The following is a 21,401-nucleotide window of genomic DNA, read 5'->3' as shown; positions in this document are numbered from 1 at the left end:
TTTCTGCTATCGCAAAAAGTGACTTTTTGAGACGGCAAATGTACCGTCGCAAATAGTTCCGTCTTTTAAGCCCCATTTTCTTGTAGTGAATTTGAGTTTTGATAATGACGATGTGCAGAAGTGGTTTAGAAATACTCTCGGATCCTATAGAATGTTCCTGATCCTCTGGTTGCTACCTAAAAAAGGATGAACACTCCGGTCGGGAGTGCCAATATTAGCACTCTAATGGTCAAGTTAGTATATGCTCTGTAGTTTACTTCTATCTCATGTTTATAATCTATTCTCACATACCTTTCTTTGGTTGATGTTCCTCTTATTTATACTAGTCTCTGGTCCCAGGGGTCGGGCCCACTTTTAATCCAGCGCACAACTGCTCATTCGGCCTTTCTGTCATATGCCAATTCCCACTCGGCTTCTTGCACGGCTGATTCCATGGCCGATTTAAATATTTGGCATCAGGACCCACCAAAACATAGCCAAATAGTATTTGTCCTGATTTCCTTCAAATAGATTTGGCTGTCCTTAATATAAAATTATTCAGCTCCCACAATTGCCCCCAAAACATCCTACTAATGCTAATTAGTCAGCATGTTTGGTCTTAAACTCGGAGAGTCAAAAAATACAGCGGTTACACTCTTTCCAATACTGAAGTGTCAGAACGTCCACGGTTTTTAGAAATCATTATAATTTCCCGTCCCTTCGTATGCTTCATTCATTTAATGCGATTTGAAACTGTGTTGTCCCTTCGAATGTATGTTTTTTGAATACGCAAAGCTTCTTGGTTGCCTGTCAGCATACCTCTTTCATTTCACGACCTCTACAACTTCCTTCCGTTCCTCATTGCCCTCTCCACTCTTTGTAAGTTCTTCTCTTCTTCATTTTAACTCCCATTTCCTTGTTTGTTTTAAGTTTAGCGTACTTCCTATTTTGGCTCGGATGGCGAAACATCTGAAAGCCCTTCTTTCTGTGGATCGTATTTCCGCTTTTCGACACCATTTTTCTATTCCTAACAACGTCCATCTATCACTCGTGGCAGAGAGCATAGTTGACATGGAGAGGACCGATGCGAGTACCATCATCTTTCCTCTCTTATCAATCGCTGAGGGCGAAGTCTGTTTCCCCCTTTACAAGTTTTTGAAGGCCGTCCTTCGCCATTGGGGTCTACTCCCTTCTCAGCCTAATGTGAACTTTTATCGAATCATAATGGGAATTGTAGAATTAAACCGCCGTCTTAGGCTCAATCTTGGAATTCTTGCTATTCGGCATTGTTATGCCTTGGCCAAATCTTCTGGCCGGCAGAGACGCTACTTTCTTAGAGCCAAGGTGACTATGCTTGCCATCTCTGGCAAGCGTGTTGACAATGTCATGGTTGTTGTCCAAGGTAACTGGGAATTCGGTAAGGGCAAAGATTGCCTTGGTCTTGTGCCTAGACAAAAAGGCGAACCAGGTGGCCGTGTAATCCCATTTTTCCATGCATTTTTTATACGTTCATTCGGCTTTAATCCCATGTACTAATCGTTTTCGTTTATGCAGGAAACGATTTGAAGAAAGTAGTTCCTTCGGCCGACGACGTTGTACTTCACCAAGTCAAAACAGCGCTAGAATTTTTTGGCCATTCTAACCTTCAAAAACAAGGGTAGGCCGCCCATATTCTGTTGTGATACGAACCCACATATGCCACTTTTTTGGCTGCGGATCACATTCCGATTCCAAAGGGCGAACAAGAGCTTACGGCACTTATTTTCTTGAACTACAAGAACCTTAGGGAAATTGGTGTCGGAGATTCGAATTTGGAACATGGTGAAGTCCGTGATCAGGTCACTGAACCAAACGAAGTTGATTTGGAGGAAGTTGACGCGACTTTGAACTCGACTTTTGAGGAAGTCGGCCTTAACTCCCCGTTCACTTTGGAACGGGTTGACACACCGTTGGGTGACGACATTTTTACCGATTTAGGAGATCTTCTCGGCATGGAACCTGAAGATATGGCCGGTGAGTCGCTTGCACAGATGGGCAGGAAAAAGAATGCTGAGAAAATGGCGGCTCGACGAAGGGCCGAGGCCACGAGGTCTAAGCCCCCTCCACTTGTTTAGGCTGACTTCGTTCCTCCGACTTCGGTTAAGGCTGTAATTTCTCCAACTGTTGTTGAAGAAACAGAGCAAGCTATTGTGGAGGAGTCGGCCATTGGGCAATTAGACAACCAGTTGACCGAACAGAGGGGGGAAAAACGCCCCGCCGAGTTTAAAGCCGATCTTTCTGAAGAGTTAGTCGACAAACGGCCCTGCGTGGAAGAGGCGCAGGATATCATGGCGCCGTTTATTATCCAACCCAAAATAAAGAACACGCCGGTCTCTGCTGACGCATCGGCCTTAAAGGATCCCACTATGGTGCTAAGTGTGGCCTCATCGATATCCTTGCTAGTTGATAAGGCTGCGCTTCGTGCAGAGCCGGACGTGGTGTTGATATTGCTAGTTGCTCAGTCAGCGGTATTGGTTTGTATACTTACTATTATTTTTATTATTATTGTTATGCCGATTAACTTATGCGTGCTTTGCTTCAAGCAGCGGGTAGGATCACAGAGATCGGTCGTCGACATTATGACGCCGTTCAGTAGATCGGCTTTTTCAAAGCCGAAATTGAAACCGAAAAGAATAAGGCTAAAGAGGCACTAGCCGAGCTGGTGATGGCATCTCTCAGGGCCGACTCTGAAGTCAAGAAGGCAGAGGGAGAACGGACAAGGGCCGATGCCGAGAAAGAGAAGGCTAAACACTCAGATCTTCTCAGAATTGCAGTCGAAGATAGAGCAAACGTTAGTGAAGAAGCACTAAAGTTACCCAAGGAAGCGATTGCAAAGCTGGAGGCCGATTTGGAAGAATCGAGGAAGGCGAAAGAAATTGCCGACTCTAAGGTTTCCAAAGCATTCAATGCCGGTGAAATCGCTGCCTTGGAAAAATATGTAGAGGAAGTACCAAAATTTGAGAATCGGGAATTCGAACACGGTTGGCTCAAAGCTCTAGCAGCCACTAATGTGATATTGGAGCAGCTAATTCCATATGAGCAGCTAGAGGTTGAGTCGCTGGAGTCTGACCCTGAGGAATAAGTAGTGTAATTTTGTTTTTTGATTAGCATTTTCTTATATGTAATTTTTGTAGATTTTTGTAAGACAATTTTCATGAGTAAAATGATGACCAATTGTACTCAATTTGTTAATGAAAATCGTCTTTTTGCCTATTTTCCATGTGCTAATTTGAGAGTGCAATAGTTATCAAATTGTATACTGAGCTCAATAGTTATAACTAAGTTGAGTGTCAAAATAAAACACAACTCAATTTGGCTAGAAAATTGTATACATTTCTTGTCTAGTTCGTTAGCAAGGACAAGTTAACGCCGAATAACCTGTGCACCTTGCAAGTTTTAACTTGTCAATAAATTATTTGACTCAAAGCTAAACGTCTGGCCAAATGAGGTAATGTATTGTCATTCGACTATATCATCACATGCCGATTATAGTGATGTCATTGCCTCATTTGGCAAACCGTTATAACCCCGAATAATCTGTGTTCCTTGCGGGTTGCAACTTGAGAACAAAATATTCGGCTCAAAGCTAAGTGCCTGGCCAAATGAGGTAATGTATTTTCATTCGGCTATATCATCACATGCTAATTATAGTGATGCCCCTGCCTCATTTGGGCATACCGTTACAACCCCAAATAACCTGTGTTCCTTGCGGGTTGCAACTCGAGAACAAAATATTTGGCTCAAAGCTAAACATCTCGCCAAATGAGGTAATGTATTATCATTCGGCTATCTTATCAAATGCCGATTATAGTGATGACCTTGCCTTATTTGGGCATACTCTTACTGAGCCAAGTAGCATGTGTCCATTTGGAAATATTTCAGACCCTGTGAAAGATGCAGGGCTAATTGTTGGGCGCATCGGAAATGCTGCGCCCGTAATTAATGAACAAGGGATTTAGTATTTAAAAAGCTGCGGGCACAGACGTTGTTCTTCAATAGTAAAAGAGGAAGAGCAGAAATGCAAGTTGGGCCATAGATGTCGCAGAGGCTGTTCTTCAATAGTAAAGAAGAAATAAGAAGTTTAGCTGAGTTGGATGCTTAAATGCATCGTACTGCTGGAAGCAAGGCGCAAAGAGCGAGAGATGTAGCAACAGAGGGTAGGGAGAGACGTCGGTCTCCCAAGTGTCAGAGTCGGTCCCCCAGAAGAGGTGATGCAGTGACATCTCCCAGGGATAGGGTGTAGCAACGAGGAGGATCAAGGAGTCATACTGATGGTCAGAGTGCTGCGCGAAGTGAGCCGAGCAGAGCTCCATGCCCATTGAGCTTTTCGGCTTTCGTTGGGAATAAACCGATGATTGAAGCAAATTCGATCGTCTGCGACCCAAATATGGCAGTCGAGTTTGGTTGGCCCGACTACGAAGTTTTTCGAGACGACGTCTATGGAGTAGTGAGGGGTTTATACACCTCTTATGAAATCGGTATGCATCTTCGTGCTGCGCAGAAAGAGATAGAGCAGAAAGACAACTGCATTCAAAGCCTGGAGCAACGTGTAAAAAAAGCGAAGAATGAATTAAAAAGACAAAAACCTCTGAAAAGCAGTTAGCTAGTCAAGTTAACCAGATTGTAGTGGAAAGGGTAAATCAGCGACTTTTAGATCATGACATTGCCGACCGAGAGACGGCGAGCATGCTCGCAAGAGAAGCAATAAGAACGAAGGCCTACAATGAAGGTTTTTTGATGGCCGGAAAGTTGGTATCAAGAAGACAAAAGAAAAGTTAGCTAAGGACGTTTGCCGGTGCGAAAATCGTGGGTTTAAGCATGGGTGGACTAAGGCTCTGCAGGCGGCGGGTATTGACACGGCGTTATCTCTATATCAGAATTACAAGTTTCCCTTTGAGGCTTATGATGCCGAGAAGACCGATGATGAAGAGGAGACTGAATAAATTTATATGTCAATAAATTTATATATGGCATTGTACCCTTTAAGTTTGAAGAAAATCATGTATTGAGGCTTTATGTAATGAAATAAACATTTTCTATATCGCTCCGATGTAATGTTTATTTTTTCTTGTGGTAATCGTATATTGCCGAGTCATATATTTTGTTCGGTGTTGGCCAATTGTGACATCTAGAGTCGCTCCGAATTCGGGGGCTTATTCGGTCCAAACGTGGCATTCGCGGATGGGGCTCTGAATTCAGAGGCTCTTTGTGTTAGTCAATCGTAAGATACATGAAGGGCGCTCTGAATTCGGAGGCTTATTCGGCCCAAACGTGGCATTCACGGATAGGGCTTCGAATTTGGAGGCTCTTTATGCTAGCCAATCGTGTTATCCACGAAGGGTGCTTTGAATTCGGAGGCCTATTTGGCCCAACCGTGGCATTCATGGATGGGGCTCGGAATTTGGAGGCTTTTTGTGTTGGCCAATTGTGATATCCACGAAGGGCACTCCGAATTCGGAGGCTTATTCGGCCCAAATGTGGCATTCATGGATGGGGTTCCAAATTTGGAGGCTTTTTGTGTTGGCCAATTGTGATATCCACGAAGGGCGCTCCGAATTCGGAGGATTATTCGGCCCAAACATGGTATTCATGGATGGGGCTTCGAATTCGGAGGCTTTTTGTGTTGGCCAATCGTGATATCCACGAAGGGTACTTCGAATTTGGAGGCTTATTCGGCCCAAATGTGGCATTCACGAATGGGACTCCGAATTCGGAGGCTTTTTGTGTTGGCCAATCGTGATATCCACGAAGGGTGCTCTAAATTCGGAGGCTTATTCTGTTGGCCAAACCATTTATTCAGAGGACAAGAAAGAAAAGGCATTGCATTGGAAAAATGAAAGATGTACACAACGAAAATTCAAAACAAGCTAGCATGCCGTACAAGTTGGCTTAATGATAAAATTTGCGTAGATGTGGGGAATTCCAGGGACGCGGTAAACTTTTTCCAGCCATGTCTTTAAGCCGATATGCCCCTGTTCCGGCGATTGATTCGACCTGATAGGGGTCGTCCCAGGTGGGACCTAACTTTCCGTTAGCGGGATTCCTAGTAGCGGGAAGCACTTTCTTGAGGACCAATTCTCCAGGTGTATAACGACGTAACTGTACGTGTTGATTATATGATTTAGCAAGCTGTTGCTGATACCACACCATGGAAGCAAGGGCACGGTCTCGGCATTCTCCAATCAGAATCAAGTCCAAGGCCAACATCATGTCATTACGGCCTATGTCAAAAACCTTCGATTTCAGAGTGGGTAGGCCGATCTCCAGGGAGATGAATGCTTGGGTTCCAAAGCATAAAGCGAATGGCGTTTTCCCAGTGGATCGCCTTGGAGTAGTGCGATAAGCCCACAACATACTGGGTAGTTCTTCGACCCATCTGCCTCTAGCTTTTTCCAACCTTTTCTTGATGCCGTCCAGAATGACTTTGTTAGAGGCCTCCGCTTGACCATTGTTTTGTTGATAAGCCGGCGAGGAAAAGTAGGACCGAATACCATACGTGTAGACACCCCATTTTTGACCGTCCTTAAGACTTGGACGTCATCGTTTGAACACTCGATGATTATCCATGCTCGTGTTCGTTTTGAGTTTCTAAAGGTTTCGGCTGTGCACCTTGCCTTGGAGCCTCTCAACTTGTCTGTTTTGTGCTTGGTTATGGACCAAGAGCTTGTGGTTTTGTTTATGAGGGAAGGGGGTGGCCTTTTGGCCAGCCCTCCAACCCATCAGCCAGGCCCCCTGCCCATCGGCCATTCCTTCTTTCCATCGGCCATCAGTGGTGGCCGGTCGGCACCTTTATTGGCCGGTCGGCCATGTTTGTTGGCCGAGGCCTTTTTATTTGCTTTTGCAGATATTTTGTTGCCAGCTGTGCTAGCCGGTGAGCACAAAACTCATCCTCCATACACGTGTATGGAGGGATTGTAACAAGCCTCAAGCTCATTCAACAAGCTTGAGACTTGGATTTCTATAAGAAGGGAGGTCCCTCTCCCTTTCCAGAGGTTCTGAAAATTTGCATTAGATCAAATATATATCTCCCTGTCTCAAGAACTCTCTCTCTTTCTCTCTCTATATTGCTTGAAAGTGGTTGTTCTTCACACATTTTGCCTACAACCCTTAGCCAAACCTCCTGACCTTGGTGCTGATATTCCATAGGACTTGTTTTAGCATCCTAAGGTTGGTTTTGGCTCAGAAAAGCTGCTGGTTTTGCTGTTCTTCAAGGGTGAGTCCCATATCTTTTTTTAAAGCTTTGTTTTGCTTAAGTACTTGGCCATTCTTGCATGCTTCTCTTGGCTTAGCTTTCAACTGTAAAAAGCTTCATTTTTAAGTATTAAGAATGGTTGTTCAAGGCTTTGTTTGAGTTAGGGGTGGTCTACCCCCTTTGGCGGCTTGTTATGCTTTGTTTTGTGCCACCTCTTTAGGCCTTTGAGATCACCTTCTCTTGACCTTTTAACCACTGAATTCTAGAGGAATTTCAGTGGTGGAAAGTGTGTTTTGAGGCTCCAAATAGGTGGGGGTGGTCCCCCCTTTTTGTATCTTGTTTGCTTGTGTTGATGGCTCATCAAAGTAACATGTTTTTCTACCTCCTTGAGGCTCTATCTTAGCATGTTTTTATGACTTTTCTAACATGTTATAACTCTGTTTTGGGTTGGTTTGGTTACTTCTTGCATGCTCCTTGCACTTGTAGTGCAATTCCACTCACTAGCCTAACATGCATCATGCTTTGGACCATCATTCTAGCATGTTTTTAGCTCCACTCCAACAAGCTTTTACTCATGTTTTGCCACGCTTAAGCTCTGTTTTATGTGGTCTTGATCATTTGGACCTTGCTTTGCATAGCTATAGTTCAATCTTGCTCATTAGCTTTGTGTTTTGAATCCACTAGCATGCATTGCTTGGGCTATTTGTATGATTTAGCATCATTTGATTTGTGATTTCAGAGCATGTTTAACTGCCATGCCTTCACATCTTTCACTCTTTCAATGCTTTTGGAAGGTTGTGTTTTCTGCCTTAAACATGAGCCAATATGCGTGCCATCTTGTCTAAGCATTTGGGCTACCATATCAGTGTAATTTTGCCATGATACAACTCTGTTTTTGCTTGGTTTGGCCACTTGTGGTTTGCATCTTGTAATTGTAGAGCAAATCTCACTTACTAGCCTTGCATGCTTGTTGTTTTAGCTCATTATCCTAACATGTGTTGGCTCTTCTACAACATGTTTTTGGCCTTGATTTGACATGCTCTAGGACTATTTTGGGTTGTCTTGGCCATATGGTTCATGTATTGCATAGCTGTAGTGCAATGGGTTTGACTAGCCTTGTGTTTTGATGCCTCTAGCATGCTTTGTTTGAGATGTTTGCTTTCCATGACATCATTTAACATGTTATTTCAAAGCATATTGCATTGCGATGTTCTCACTTCTTTCACTCTTTGAGTGCTTTTAAGAGTTGTGCCTTTGTGCCTCGTTTATGGGCCAATGCGTATGCATGCTTGTCTAGGCTTTTGAGCTCCCATCTCAGCATGTTTTGGTCTTTGTTTTGACCTATTTGAGCTTTGTCTATGGTTAGTTCAGTCATTTGTGCCATAAATTGCATGCCTCTTATGTAGTTCCTTTTAGTAGCCTTGTGCCTTAGGGCCTCTTGCATGCTATACTTGTGTGTTTATGTGATTTTGCATCATTTAACACTTGATTTCAGAGTATATAGCATTGCCATATCCTCATGCATGTCACTCTTTGATTATGTTTGAGAGATGACCCTTATGCCTTGTATGTGAGCTATTGCATGAGCATCACCATCTTGCCTTCCATGCCATCATTTCAGAGCATTTTGGCCTTTGTCTTGGCATGCATGAGGTCTATTTGGGGCTGGTTTGGTCCATGCAGTATTGCATTACGTAGCCCTCGTGTTGTATCCTTCACTAGCTTTCATGCTTTAAGACTCTAACTTGACATGCTCATGTTGTTTGCATGTTGTTTGGAATGTTGTTGCATTGCATTGTGTTTGGGTTGAACGTTAATCCAAACACGAGAAACGAGGGACGTTTCATACTTGAAGTGATGAAACATGCCTCATTTCTCGGTCGCTGACCCTCTTGATCATGCATGATAGAGGTTAAGGCCCTTATGTGTTATTTGTGCATTCATCGACATTGAATTGTGCAAACTTGGCTTCTCTGCCATCATGCATTGCGATGCTCGGTTGGTGGCCCGAGAGTCGAGTACCGTACTCCCTTGAGCTTGAGAAATGATAGGGAGGGTGGTTGTGCACACACACCTTGCAAATACACTGTCATGCCTCTGCTTGTGCTTTGTTGCAGCAAAAGGAGAAATTGCAGGAAGCAGTGGCTGACCGGCCATCGAAGCTGCCGACCGGCCACCAAGTCTGCCAATCGACGACCAAAAATGGTTGATGACCATAAACTCTAGCCGATGGCCATCCCTCTTGGCCGACCATCCCTCATAATGTTCATAAGGTGGATTAGAAGCATTTTGGAAGTTGGAACAATTTTCAGAAATCCAAAAGAGTGCAAACAGAGGCATCATGAGGCATGATAGTGGATTTCCGAGCGAAGCCGACCGAGCATGCATTTCTTCCTTGCCCGCGAGGCCATTTCATTACTTATGATCAGTTTGCGTAAACTAGTCATTTGATTTGTTTTGTAATAATTAATTAGCTTAGTGTAGCTAGTTAGTTGATTTATTCGGACCCTCCGTCGAGAGGGCAAATTTTGTAATAAGTGTGCGTGTGTGTGATGCATGTCTTCCAACCCCATGTCTTTCTCCCTTTTACTTAACTACTTTCGATGGTTAGTTTTTTAGGGCATATTTCAATTAGCATCCTTATGCTTCGCATGCGTGCATCATTAATTCGTATTGCATGCACCGGGCTCGGCGCATCATACAAACTGCATTGTATTTCAATACCTATTTGAATACATGTATCAATTGTTGCATTTCATATGTCATCTTAGATAGCCGAGCCTATTAGTTGTATTTTACATGTGTTGCATTAGGCATTGTTAACATAGTTAGGATCATGCATTGATTACTAACTAGCTTTTGTTTTGGTTAGGAGTACACTGTGAGTGTTTATGCTTTAGCATCCTTGCATGAGTGTCAGTGACTGCCATGATAGCATGCTTGCTATGAGGCTAACTGCTTAAGTGATTAACTGTATGAATGCCTGTGGATGAAGGCTTTATTGCTTGAATTGGAACAATTCATCAAATGTGCGTTTTAAGGCCACTTGAGGTGGCAAATCATCATGTTTTCTAAGCCCACTTGAGGGTGGCAAATCCGCATCTTAGCCTACTTGCGAGTAGTATTTTCAAACCATTTTTAAACAAATAAACATGAGATGTTTTGTTCCAAATTGAGCGATCGAGTCTATACTTGTATGCTGTGCGCATCACATACTAAGTTAGCCAATAAACCGGAATAAGAACACACGTGTTTTCAAAACAACATATCATGTTTAGTAGAGACCGATCCTTTGGTCGGGCGAGCGGGGGTGCTCATTTCATGACCTTTCCCTCTCGTACCCAAGTTCCTAAGCCGAGGCAACTTTGGTGATGACGGACACGCGGCCTTAGGCACGAGTCAGGGTTTCCTAAATTTTCCAAAACAAAATATTTAGGTGGCAACTCTAAAATCTGGCAAAACAGTTCATGTTTGGCGCTTTTTGATAAAAATCGATTTTCCAAAATGATTTGCCGGATTTGGACTCTTTGGTGATTTATCAGTCTTACATTGCACTTTGTGAGATTAGATTCAGAACCGTGAGAGGAGTCCAAACTATAGTAGCTAAGAACTACAATTCGTGCCCTTGCGCGTGGAGCGGAGTTCGGGCAGTGTTGCATAATTCTCAGTAGACGCCACAATCGAACTGGGTGCCATTGTCTGAGACAAGTGCTCTTGGTATGTCGAATCGCGTTATGATGTTTTTCCATGTGAAACGCTTAACGTCGGAATCTCAAATATGTGTTAGTGCCTCTGCTTCAACCCATTTTGTGAAATAATTTGTCACGACGATCAAGAATCGCTTGTTCCCTGGAGCCCGTGGTAATGGTTCGACGATATCAAGTCCTTATTGAGCGAATGGCCAAGGACTTGTGATAGAGTTTAACTCCTCAGCAAGTAGATGAGTCAAAGGGGAAAACTTCTGGCATTGTTCACATTTCTTGACATAACACTTGGCATCTGTTCGCATGGTTGGCCAATAGTACCCCTGTGTTACGGCTCGATGGGCTAAAGAATGTCCGCCAGAATGGGCACCACAGTTGCCTTTATGTATTTCAGCCAAGAGTTCCTCGACTTTATTCGGGTGAACACATTCTAAGTACGGCCCAGAAAGGGATTTTTTGTAGAGCTTCCCTTGCGGATCCAAGTAGTACCATAGGGGTTTATTTTGTAGTTTGTGTGCTTCTTTCTTATCTATTAGGAGCTACTCTGAGGGCAGGAATGCAGCGATAGGGTCCATCCAACTTGGACATGGTTCAATGATGTTGATCTGAATTGATTCAGAAGAGGCAATGCTCGGCTTAGGGACAAATCCTACTTCGATTGTCTGTTTAATTTCTGAGTTGATAGCAGAGGCTAAGCAAGCCAGGGCGTCTGCATGCGTATTCTGATCCCGGGTTATTTGATTCAATTCATGATAATCGAATTTCGCGAGCAAAGAATTCCCCGTTTTCATGTAAGCTGCCATGCGGTCATTTTTTTGTTGCATATTCCCCTTTCAACTGGTTGATGACTAGTTTCGAGTCATAGAAAATAAGCAGACGCCGCGCACCAAGGTGAAATGCATTCCATAGGTCGGTTAACAATGCTTCGTATTCGGCCTCATTGTTTGATGCGTCAAAGCCCAGTTTGACAACTTGCTCAATTATTGCCCTTTCGGGGGTTATGATTACTACGCTTGCCTCACTGCCATGCTGGTTGGATGACCCGTCACAGTACATCTGCTAAATGTCTCCAACGTATATTCTCCAGTTGGTCTTGGGTTGCACTTGATCAGACTTAAAGTCAGCGAGGGATCCCGTGAATTCGGCTACAAAGTCGGCAAGCACTTGCCCCTTGATGGAAGCTCTGGGCAGAAATTGGATATCATACTGGCCGAGTTCCAGAGCCCATTTCGAAATGCGCCCCGATGCTTCCGTACTACAGAGCGCTGAACGGAGCGGATAATCCGTTAGTACCCCAATGGTATGCCCTTGAAAGTAATGCATTAGTTTTCTTGCAGCCATGACGAGAGCAAGGATGAGCTTTTCTAATGGAAGATAATGTGTTTCGGCATCAGCCATTGCTTTGCTCACATAGTATACTGGTCGCTGCTCTCCAAGTTCTTCTCTTAACAATACGGCACTGACCTCCCGGTTGGATACCGCCAGATACAAAATGAGTGGATCGCCTGCTGAAGGTGTTGCCAAGAGTGGTACTGATCGGGGATAAGTCTTCAAGCTGTCTAAAGCGGCCTGGCACTCGGGGGTCCACTCAAAAGCTTTATCTTGCTGAAGTGTGTGAAAGAATTGTCGGCAGCGATCTATGGAACGACTAATGAACCTATTGAGCTCGGCGGCCATTCCCATCAACTTCTGAACCTCCTTGATCGACCAAGGAGAGCTAACTTCTAGAATTACTATGATTTGTCTTGGGTTGGCTTCAATTCCGCGGTGGTTGACGATGTAGCCAAGGAATTTGCCGAATTTAATGTCGAATGCACACTTCGAGGCATTCAGCTTCATTTCGTACTTTCGAAGAATGCCGAATGTCTTTTCCAAATCAGCTAGATGGGTATGCTTTTCCTTGGATTTGACCACAATATCGCTGATGTATACTTCCATGTACGGCTGAGCTGTTCCTTGAACATGGCAGTCACCAGTCTTTGGTAAGTTGCCCCCGCATTCTTCAACCCGAAAGGCATGACCTTGTAGCAATAGGTTCCTCTCGGGGTGAGGAATACGATTTTCTCTTGATCCTCTGGATGCCTAGCAATTTGATGGTAGCCTCTGTAGGTGTCCAAGAAGCTCATGCATTGATGATGTGCCGTTTCATCTACGAGTTGGTCTATTCTGGGAAGGGGAAAACAGTCCTTGGGACAAGCTTTGTTTAAGTCCGTGAAATCCACACAAGCACGTTAAGATCCATTCTTCTTGTTTACAACCACGGTATTGGATAGCCATGTAGGATAGGTTACTTCGCGAATTGTCCCGGCATCAAGTAATCGATCAACTTCTTCAACAACGGCCGAAGTATGCTCCGCGGCTGATCGCCGATTTCTCTGAATAATTGGCTTACATTTTGGATCAACGTTTAAGCAGTGGTAGGCCACAAATGGATCCACCCCTGACATCTTGTATGGTGACCATGCAAACACATCGAGGTTGCCGAGTAAGAAGGATACAAGCTCTTGCCTTTCAACTTCGTTCAGGGAAGCGCCGATCATGAAAAACTTGTCAGGATTCCTGTTAATTTCGACCTGATCCAGGACGTCGGTTGCTTTTTCATTCGGGGTCTTCCCAATGTCCTCAAGGCTCTCGTGATCCGGTACCTCAATTGGATTCACTTCCAGCTCTCTTGGTCTCTTTGCAGCAAGAAGATAGCATGCCTGTGCCGATTTTTGAGAACCCCGAATTCGTTCGATACCGTAGTCAGTCGGAAAATGAAGTAGTTGATGGTAGGTGCTCGACATGACTTACTTGGTATGCAACCAAGTTCTTCCCATGATGAGATTGTATGGTGAAGGAAGTTTGACAACTACAAATTCTTCATCTACTGATCTAGTGCCCACCCGAACTGGTAGTGTGATTTTGTCCAAAGGATACTCCGGGTTAGAATTGAAGCCGAATAATGGATAATCGGCCGGAGACAGATCTGAGTTAGTGAAGCCGAGTTTAACAAAAGTTTTGTAACACATTACTTCTGAAGTACTTCCTTGATCAATGAGAACACGCTTAATGGTGAATCTGTTCATGCGTAGCTCGATGATGAGGGGATCGGTGTGGGGGAGAGCTACTCCAACTAAGTTAGTGTCATCGAAACTAATCCTCCCTATTTCATGGGGCCGTTTTGCTGGCGTGCTTGGCCTATGTGGGCTAGTCTGCAACTGAATTACATGTACCTCGGATGACATCGGCAAGCTGTATACCATATGAATTACACCAAGTGGAGGTGAATCTGGCCGTAAGGCTACTGTGTTTGATGAATTATTCTTCCGGACATGTTACACCAGCCGGCCGTCCAGCACCAACCGGCCGTCCAGCACCAGCTCCTCCAGGTGATCCTTCAGTGCATAATAACTGTCGGTGTCATGATCGTGGTCTTTGTGATACTCACACCGTTTGTCCCGTCTCCTTGTATCGAGAGGTCCCATCATTTTGGGCGGCCACTTAAAGAACGGAAGGTGCTGAACTTTCAACAAAATCTTACTGATTGGCTTTGTTAACTCCATGTATTTCTTGTTTGAGCGTCTTGTGCACTTGCTATCCACTTGATATTGTTCATTCGCTCGATCTGAACATTGGTCATTGATCAGCGCGAGTCACGCCTTTTGTGTCGTTTAGCCCGATTTCGCGGTTCGGGGCTCCTTGATGGCACGACACTTATATGCTGAATGACTTCCAACGGAGTCGTCTTAACGGCATTTTGCCCTGCTTTAACCCGTAGGGCATTGTCTTCCACTTTGCAATATTCTTCGACTTTCTTTATTAATGCCCAGACTGTTTTGGGGGGCCGTCTGGTCAATGAACTGAGGAGGGGACTATTAGGATGCAATCCCATCTTAAAGGCGGTGATGGCCATGGAGTCATTGCAGGTATCATCTACCAGATTAAAGCATTCCCAATAGTATGCCGAATATTCACGAAGGGTTTCTTCTGGTTTAATTTGCATTGCCCAGAGAGAATCAGCTTGCTTTGGTTGGATCTCATTGGTGATGAATCTCGCCCTGAAGAACTTTTGGAGTTGATGAAAGCTCTTAATCGATGTCGACTCCAATTTATAATACCATCTGACGGCTAGTGGTCCTAGATTGTTCGAAAATATTCGACACATAAGGGCTTCATCGTCAGCATGAAGTGTTATCGCTTGTTTATGATGACGAATGTGATCAGTGGGGTCTGATTTTTCGTCGTACAGGGTAAACGACGATGCTTTGAACTTCTTGGGTAGCACTGCCCTTGCAATTTGTCGCACAAAAGGGTCATGTTTGTCTACCTCATTCGAATCATCACTCTTCCCTCGCTTGTGCCGTACATACGGACTTCCTTCAAATGAGTTAGATATATCAACTCGTCATTTCTTTCTAGGTTTCGAGGATGGTGAGTCAGAATCACTATCATTGTCTCATTTCCGAAGTCAACGTCGTCGACCATTATTCTTTCCCGAAGGTCGACCCTAGTCTTGGCATGCGGCTTGTTGGGGTTTCGCCACCTCCAAGGCCAAATCCTGGCGTAGGTGCTCGTTCTCAGCCATCATGTTCTCCAGCCGCTATTCATTTTGCTTTGCTTGATCCATAATTGTTTGCATTATCTCATCTACTGAAGTCGAGGGTAAGGTCTGAGCTACTGAATCGAAGTTCAAGGCCCGTCGTGCGGTGATATTCTCTGGCCCAAGCATGTTTCTTGGAGTGAAGTCGTCTCATAGTGTAATTTCGTTAGCGACTACCAGTGGATCTTCTGTTATGCCCGCCATGGATGTGCTTGAGTATTTCTACAAACGGCGCCAATTGTGGAGAGTGGTTTGGAAATACTCTCGGATCCTGTAGAATGTTGCTGATCCTCTAGTTACCACCTGAAAAAGGATGAACACTCCAGTCGGGGGTGTTGGAATTAGCACTCCGACAGACAAGTTAGTATATGCTCGCTAGTTTACTTCGATCTCAAGTTTATAATCTATTCTCACATATCTCTCTTTGGTTGATGTTCCTCTTATTTATACCAGTCTCTAGTCCTAGAGGTAGGGCCCACTTTTAATCCAGCGCACAACTGCTCATTCGGCTTTTTTGTCGTATGCCAATTCCCACTTAGCTTCTTGTACAGCTGATTCCATGGCCGATTTAAATATTTGGCTTTAGGACCCACCAAAACATAATCGAATAGTATTTGTCCTGATTTCCTTCAAATAGATTTGGTTGTCCTTAATATAAAATTATTCAGTTCCCACAGACGACAACCAAAAAGAAAGAGTAGGAGGACGAAGACTAAGAAGAGGACAACCACATGGCACAAATTTCAATTTTATATTTATATTAGTTATAAAGCAGGAGATTTTAAAGAATAATGTTATATGCACTAATTAGTATATTAATTAGTGTACCAACTGATGATGTGGCATAATTTAACAGATTTTTAAGATTTGTAATGTGATTAATGAGTGAGGTCAATAATAATATCATAACTAGTTTTTGTACACTAATTAGTATACTAATTGGTACATGTAACACCACCGGATTTTAAATGAGGGACTTGTGGTAGAGGGTCATATGTTGGTTGGTAATTTGTTTAGAAATTAATTAATTAAAACGACAACCACAAGGCACTAATTTCAATTGTGTTTATTATATTTAAATTAGTTATAAAGCAGGGGAATTTAAGTGAAGGACTTGTGGTGGTGGGTCATATGTTGGTTGGTAATTTGTTTAGAAATTAATTAATTAAGACAACAACCACAAGGCACTAATTTCAATTGTGTTTATTATATTTATATTAGTTATAAAGCTGGAGAATTTAAATGGGGGACTTGTGGTGGATGGTCATATGCTGGTTGGTAATTTCTTTAGAAATTAATTAATTAAGACTAATTTTTATCACATCAGTATAAGTAAATTTAAGAGTGATATTTTAATTTTTTTTTAAAATTTTCTATTTTTCAGGTATCAAATTTTTAGAAGTTTATTAGGTAATAATTAATTAAGTTAAACGTGTTCTATTAGTAGAAAACTTTCCTTTTTATACCTAACCATTCTCACAACACTACAAGAAAATGCAAAAATGGCGACTAAAAAAATTATTTTCGTCGCTGAAAGTGCCATTTTCGGTGACTAAAATGGAATTAGTAGTCAAAAGTGAAGACTTTTGGCGACTAAAATAATTTATTAGCCAAATGTATAGTTATTGGCGACTAAAAATCAATTTAGTAGCCGATTATATGGGTTTTACCGACTAAAGGTTTTTTAGTAGCCCAAAGTGACGATTTTTGGCGACTAAAATAATTTAGTAGCCAAAAGTATAGGTTTTGGCGACTAAAAAATAGTTTGGTCGCCGATTTACGTGTTTTGGCGACTAAAAACAGTTTGGTCGCTGAAAGTGAAGCAGAAATGGCTACTAAAAAAAATTTAGTAGCTAAAAACAGGCAATTGGCGACTAAAATTCAGTTTAGTAACCAAAAGGGGACGTTTTTGGCGACTAAAAACAAATTTAGTCGCCAAAACTGTTTATTTTTAGGCAGAACTTATTTTTTTAGCGACTAAAAAATAATTAGTAGCCCAAAATTACAGAATTGGCGACTAAATAATGGATTTAGTCGCCAAAAGTGGCCTCAATTTTTTTTAGTAAATAATTTTTTTTTACATAAATTATATTGAATAAAAATAATTATAATTATATATATAGTTTTATATTAATACGGGTCAATATACTATATAAATAATATATATTGCATATATATTCATGTAGTGTTGTAGTGGCATAGTGGAGGGAGTGTGTTGCTAAAGGTTTAGAATGTGGGACAGGTTGGTGGTTCGAATCTCAAAAAAAGCAAAAAAGTTGGAATTTTTTTTTTTTCACGGAAGCACCTTTAGTCGCCAAAAGTCTTTATTTTGGCGACTAAACGGTTTAGTCGGCGATTCAGTGAGTATTGGCGACTAAAGGATTAGTCGCTAAATGTATGATTTTGAAAAGTGTAAATCACTATTGACAACTAAAACTTTGGTCGCTAAAGACCTGTTTTTTGCCGACTAAAAAAGTTTTAGTTGCGAATACCTCCAGCGACCATGTATTCGCGACAAAAGCGGCGACTAAAAATTTTAGTCGGGGAAACTAAAAAGTTGACTTTTGACGACTAAAAATGGACTTTTGGCGACTAAAAATTTAGTCGCCAAAGGTGATTTTCCTTGTAGTGCAACCATCATGTTTGGTAACTATAGCTGTTTTTTGAGACTTTTTGTAGTTTGTAATAGTTTTTTATTTTTCTTTTATTATTCTTGCACTCTGTTTTTTTCATTTAGTATATTGCCTTTTTTTTTTTTTACTTTTTCAAAAAATAAAAAATAAAAAAAATCATGTTTGGCCATTCTTTAAGTTTGTCAAAATTTCAGTTTATTTCATAAAATGTGTTTGAAGGCGATTATTTTATTAAACTAAAAAATATGTCACATTTTCCTTTATTAACATTATCTTGCATTACTATGTCAAAAGAAGTAAATTTCTGATAAAAATAACTTATGATGAAAAACATGTTCAATTCCGTTGTTTTTTTTAAAATAATTGATTTATGTAATAAAATAGTGAAGTTCACTCTATGCTAGTCTTAATCTTGCAACAGCATATATCCCAATGAAAAGAAATGACATCGTCATACAAGAATAAAAATATAAAATTTGAGTTATAAATCATAGCATAATTACATGAAGTAAAAACAAATAAAAAAAATTAAAAAGAGCTCATAGGCAATTATTACCCTATGGTCTAGAATTACGGAGTTGGGAGTCCTGTGGTGCCTTATGGAACAGTAGGTTACTGTGAGATCCATTCAGAGTGTATGTCCCGAGTCATTTTTGATGATCCGAACTGTTCATATTGTAAGATTCATCGAGTAAATTATCCATACAAAAACTCAGGTAAATTGGACATATGTAGCCTTATAATAAGAGCACATTTGGTTTTAAAAAAATAAACGATTAACATGATTTTAATAATTTTTTAAAAAGGAAAATTTGGCCATAAACCCCTCTTACCTTCCTTTTCTTGTTAAAAGGACCAAAAAAATAAAAAAAATAAAAAAAATTATACTTTCAAAATCCCCTTATAATTATAAAGTCTTGCATAAAGGACAAAACTTTTTAGATTTATGTATTGTGTGACAAATTTACCCCTTCACACATACACTCTCTATCTCTCTCCTCTTTCTCTTCATCAGTTTGTCATCTCTCTCTCAACTCTTTCTTTCTCTATCTCTTTCTAAGAGCTCTCTCCACCACCACCACCACCACCACCACCACCGTCTACACCACCACTATCATTACCATCCCTACTACCACGACTACCATGACTACCATGACTACCATTGTTTCCACCACCTCTGTCGTCTTCACCAACACCGTCTCAACCATCGATGCTGTTCGTCACTACCACCGTCACTACTGTTTCACCACTAGCATCTCAACCACCAGCGCCATTCAATGCCACCATCGTCATTCTTAGCGTCCAAGACTTCAGATATGAGATTCTAGATTTGAGATCTATCATCTCAGATCTATATTCTCTCCCTCTTTTTTTCTTTGTCTCCTCATCATGCTCTGTTTTTTCAGACAATAAAATTTTACTTTGGTTTGAACCAAATCTAAGGCAATATATGTGCTCTCTTTATCTCTCTATTTTTTTTCTCTGGTATGTCCTTTGTTTTTGTTTGATACAATGAGAGTAAAATTTTACTCTAGTATGTGCTTAGATTTTGTTTGACAGAATGTGAGTAAAATTTTACTTTGGTAAGTGCTCTGTTTTTGTTTGACAGAATGGTATGTGCTCTGTTTTTGTTTGATAAAATAAGAGTAAAATTTTACTCTGGTATGTGCTCTGTTTTTTGTTTGATAAAATGAGAATAAAATTTTACCTCTAAGGCAATATATCTGCTTAACGATATAAAATTTCACTTTGAATCATAATAAAATTTATTCTGATTTAGAGTAAAATTTACTCTTAAATACACTGTGAGGATGACTTTACAGGAGAGTTGATATCTATATATATATATGAGGGTAGTGTAGTAAAAGAAATAAGTTTTAAAATATTAAGGGGTTTTGAAAGAATCTATATAATTCTTGTCCTTTTGAAAGACAAATTAGACAGTAAGGGATCTATCACCAAATTCCCTTTTAAAAACAATTAGGACTTGATCATGGGGTTACCGATGTCCGATTAATTTGATTTTTTTTTGAATGATATACTCGAAAAATCTTACAATATGAACGGTTCGAATCATTAAAATACACTTGGGAAATACCTCTAAAGGCCCTCACAGTAGGGTTACTGTGCCATAAGGCACAACAGCAACCCTCAATCCCTAGAATTACTGTTATGCCTTAGATTTTGATGAAGTTAGTTAGGCACAAATTAATTAACTTAAGCATAAGTTATTAATAATTAAGTTCATATAAAACTTGGAGGTGATTATTTCATTAAACTAAAACATGAGTCTCATTTTTTTTTAATTAACCTTATCTTGCATTAAAATGTAAAAAATACTGACATTTTGGCTTTTTTATTGGCAAAAGTTAATTGTTAGTTGTTAAATTAGTACAAAAGGGGAGTTGAACTAATACACTCTCTTTGCAAGGGCTTAAGTCTTACCTCTCATTCCATTCTTAGGAGTGGAATCCAAGACCTACTCGTAGGAGAGATGTTGTGGCCAAAGAGCTAGCCACATAGGCTACAATCCCTTGGTTATTGTCATACCCCAAATGCGCGTATGACTGGCTGTGACCCACAGGACCTTAGCCCAAGGCACACGTAAGTCTAAACACGAATTCATAATCACTTTGAACAACTATACAATAGTCCGATAATAAATAACCAAACTCAATCCAGTGACATGCCACAAGTATAAACGGCAAAACCAACCGTAATAAATGCCATCCAAACTTATGGGATATAAATAGCTCACATATCAAAATAATCCTAAATGAATCTCAATAAAAATAAAAAGAAATATGCTCAAATTTGACATAACAATTTAAAACAAAATAAATGAATGTCCTAGAGGTCTATACAATTGAGTCTCCACTACACCATGAGTCCACTCTAAGTCTGTCTAACACTTGGAAGTGATAAATAACTAAGTCAGCTGATAGCTCAGTGAGTAACAATATGGATAGTAAATACAGTTTTGAAAACATGGTTCAATTCCAAAATAAGATATATACCACAGAAACTAGATTGGCATACAATTTTGATAAAGATAATCTGTGTCAAAAAGAAAGTTTCACAGTTCAACAGTTAAAATATTCATGTCTCTTAAAATCATGATAACCGACATTTTTCATTTATAACAGATTACAACATAAACACCAATAATTTTCTGGGTACCAAGAATAACAAGTAACATGCCACAAAGTTTTCAAGGCAATAATCCCGTTGGATCCAATATTGAACCAAGAGTCATCCTCGGGGCGGAAATT

General features: G+C 41.1%; 2 protein-coding genes across 2 annotated transcripts; both read right to left on the bottom strand.

Moving 5' to 3' along the window:
• Positions 1-5,907: 5,907 nt before the first annotated feature.
• Positions 5,908-6,372, bottom strand: LOC145800536 (uncharacterized). Its single transcript, XM_082890224.1, has one exon. The coding sequence runs from the start codon at positions 6,370-6,372 to the stop codon at positions 5,908-5,910; it is 465 nt and encodes a 154-aa protein (XP_082746350.1).
• A 7,331-nt stretch (positions 6,373-13,703) lies between these two features.
• Positions 13,704-14,159, bottom strand: LOC145800535 (uncharacterized). Its single transcript, XM_082890223.1, has one exon. The coding sequence runs from the start codon at positions 14,157-14,159 to the stop codon at positions 13,704-13,706; it is 456 nt and encodes a 151-aa protein (XP_082746349.1).
• Between the last annotated feature and the right edge of the window lie 7,242 nt (positions 14,160-21,401).

Source organism: Camellia sinensis, chromosome 10, assembly GCF_055761805.1.
Source record: "Camellia sinensis isolate YWXY chromosome 10, ASM5576180v1, whole genome shotgun sequence".
Taxonomy (NCBI): Eukaryota; Viridiplantae; Streptophyta; class Magnoliopsida; order Ericales; family Theaceae; genus Camellia; species Camellia sinensis.
The sequence above is the reverse complement of the archived record's forward strand: the minus strand, read 5'-3'. Positions and strand labels throughout refer to the sequence as shown.

Coding starts and splice junctions, on each gene's coding strand:
- LOC145800535 (XM_082890223.1), bottom strand. CDS start 14,159: ATGGTATACAGCTTGCCGATGTCATCCGAGGTACATGTAATTCAGTTG.
- LOC145800536 (XM_082890224.1), bottom strand. CDS start 6,372: ATGTTGTGGGCTTATCGCACTACTCCAAGGCGATCCACTGGGAAAACG.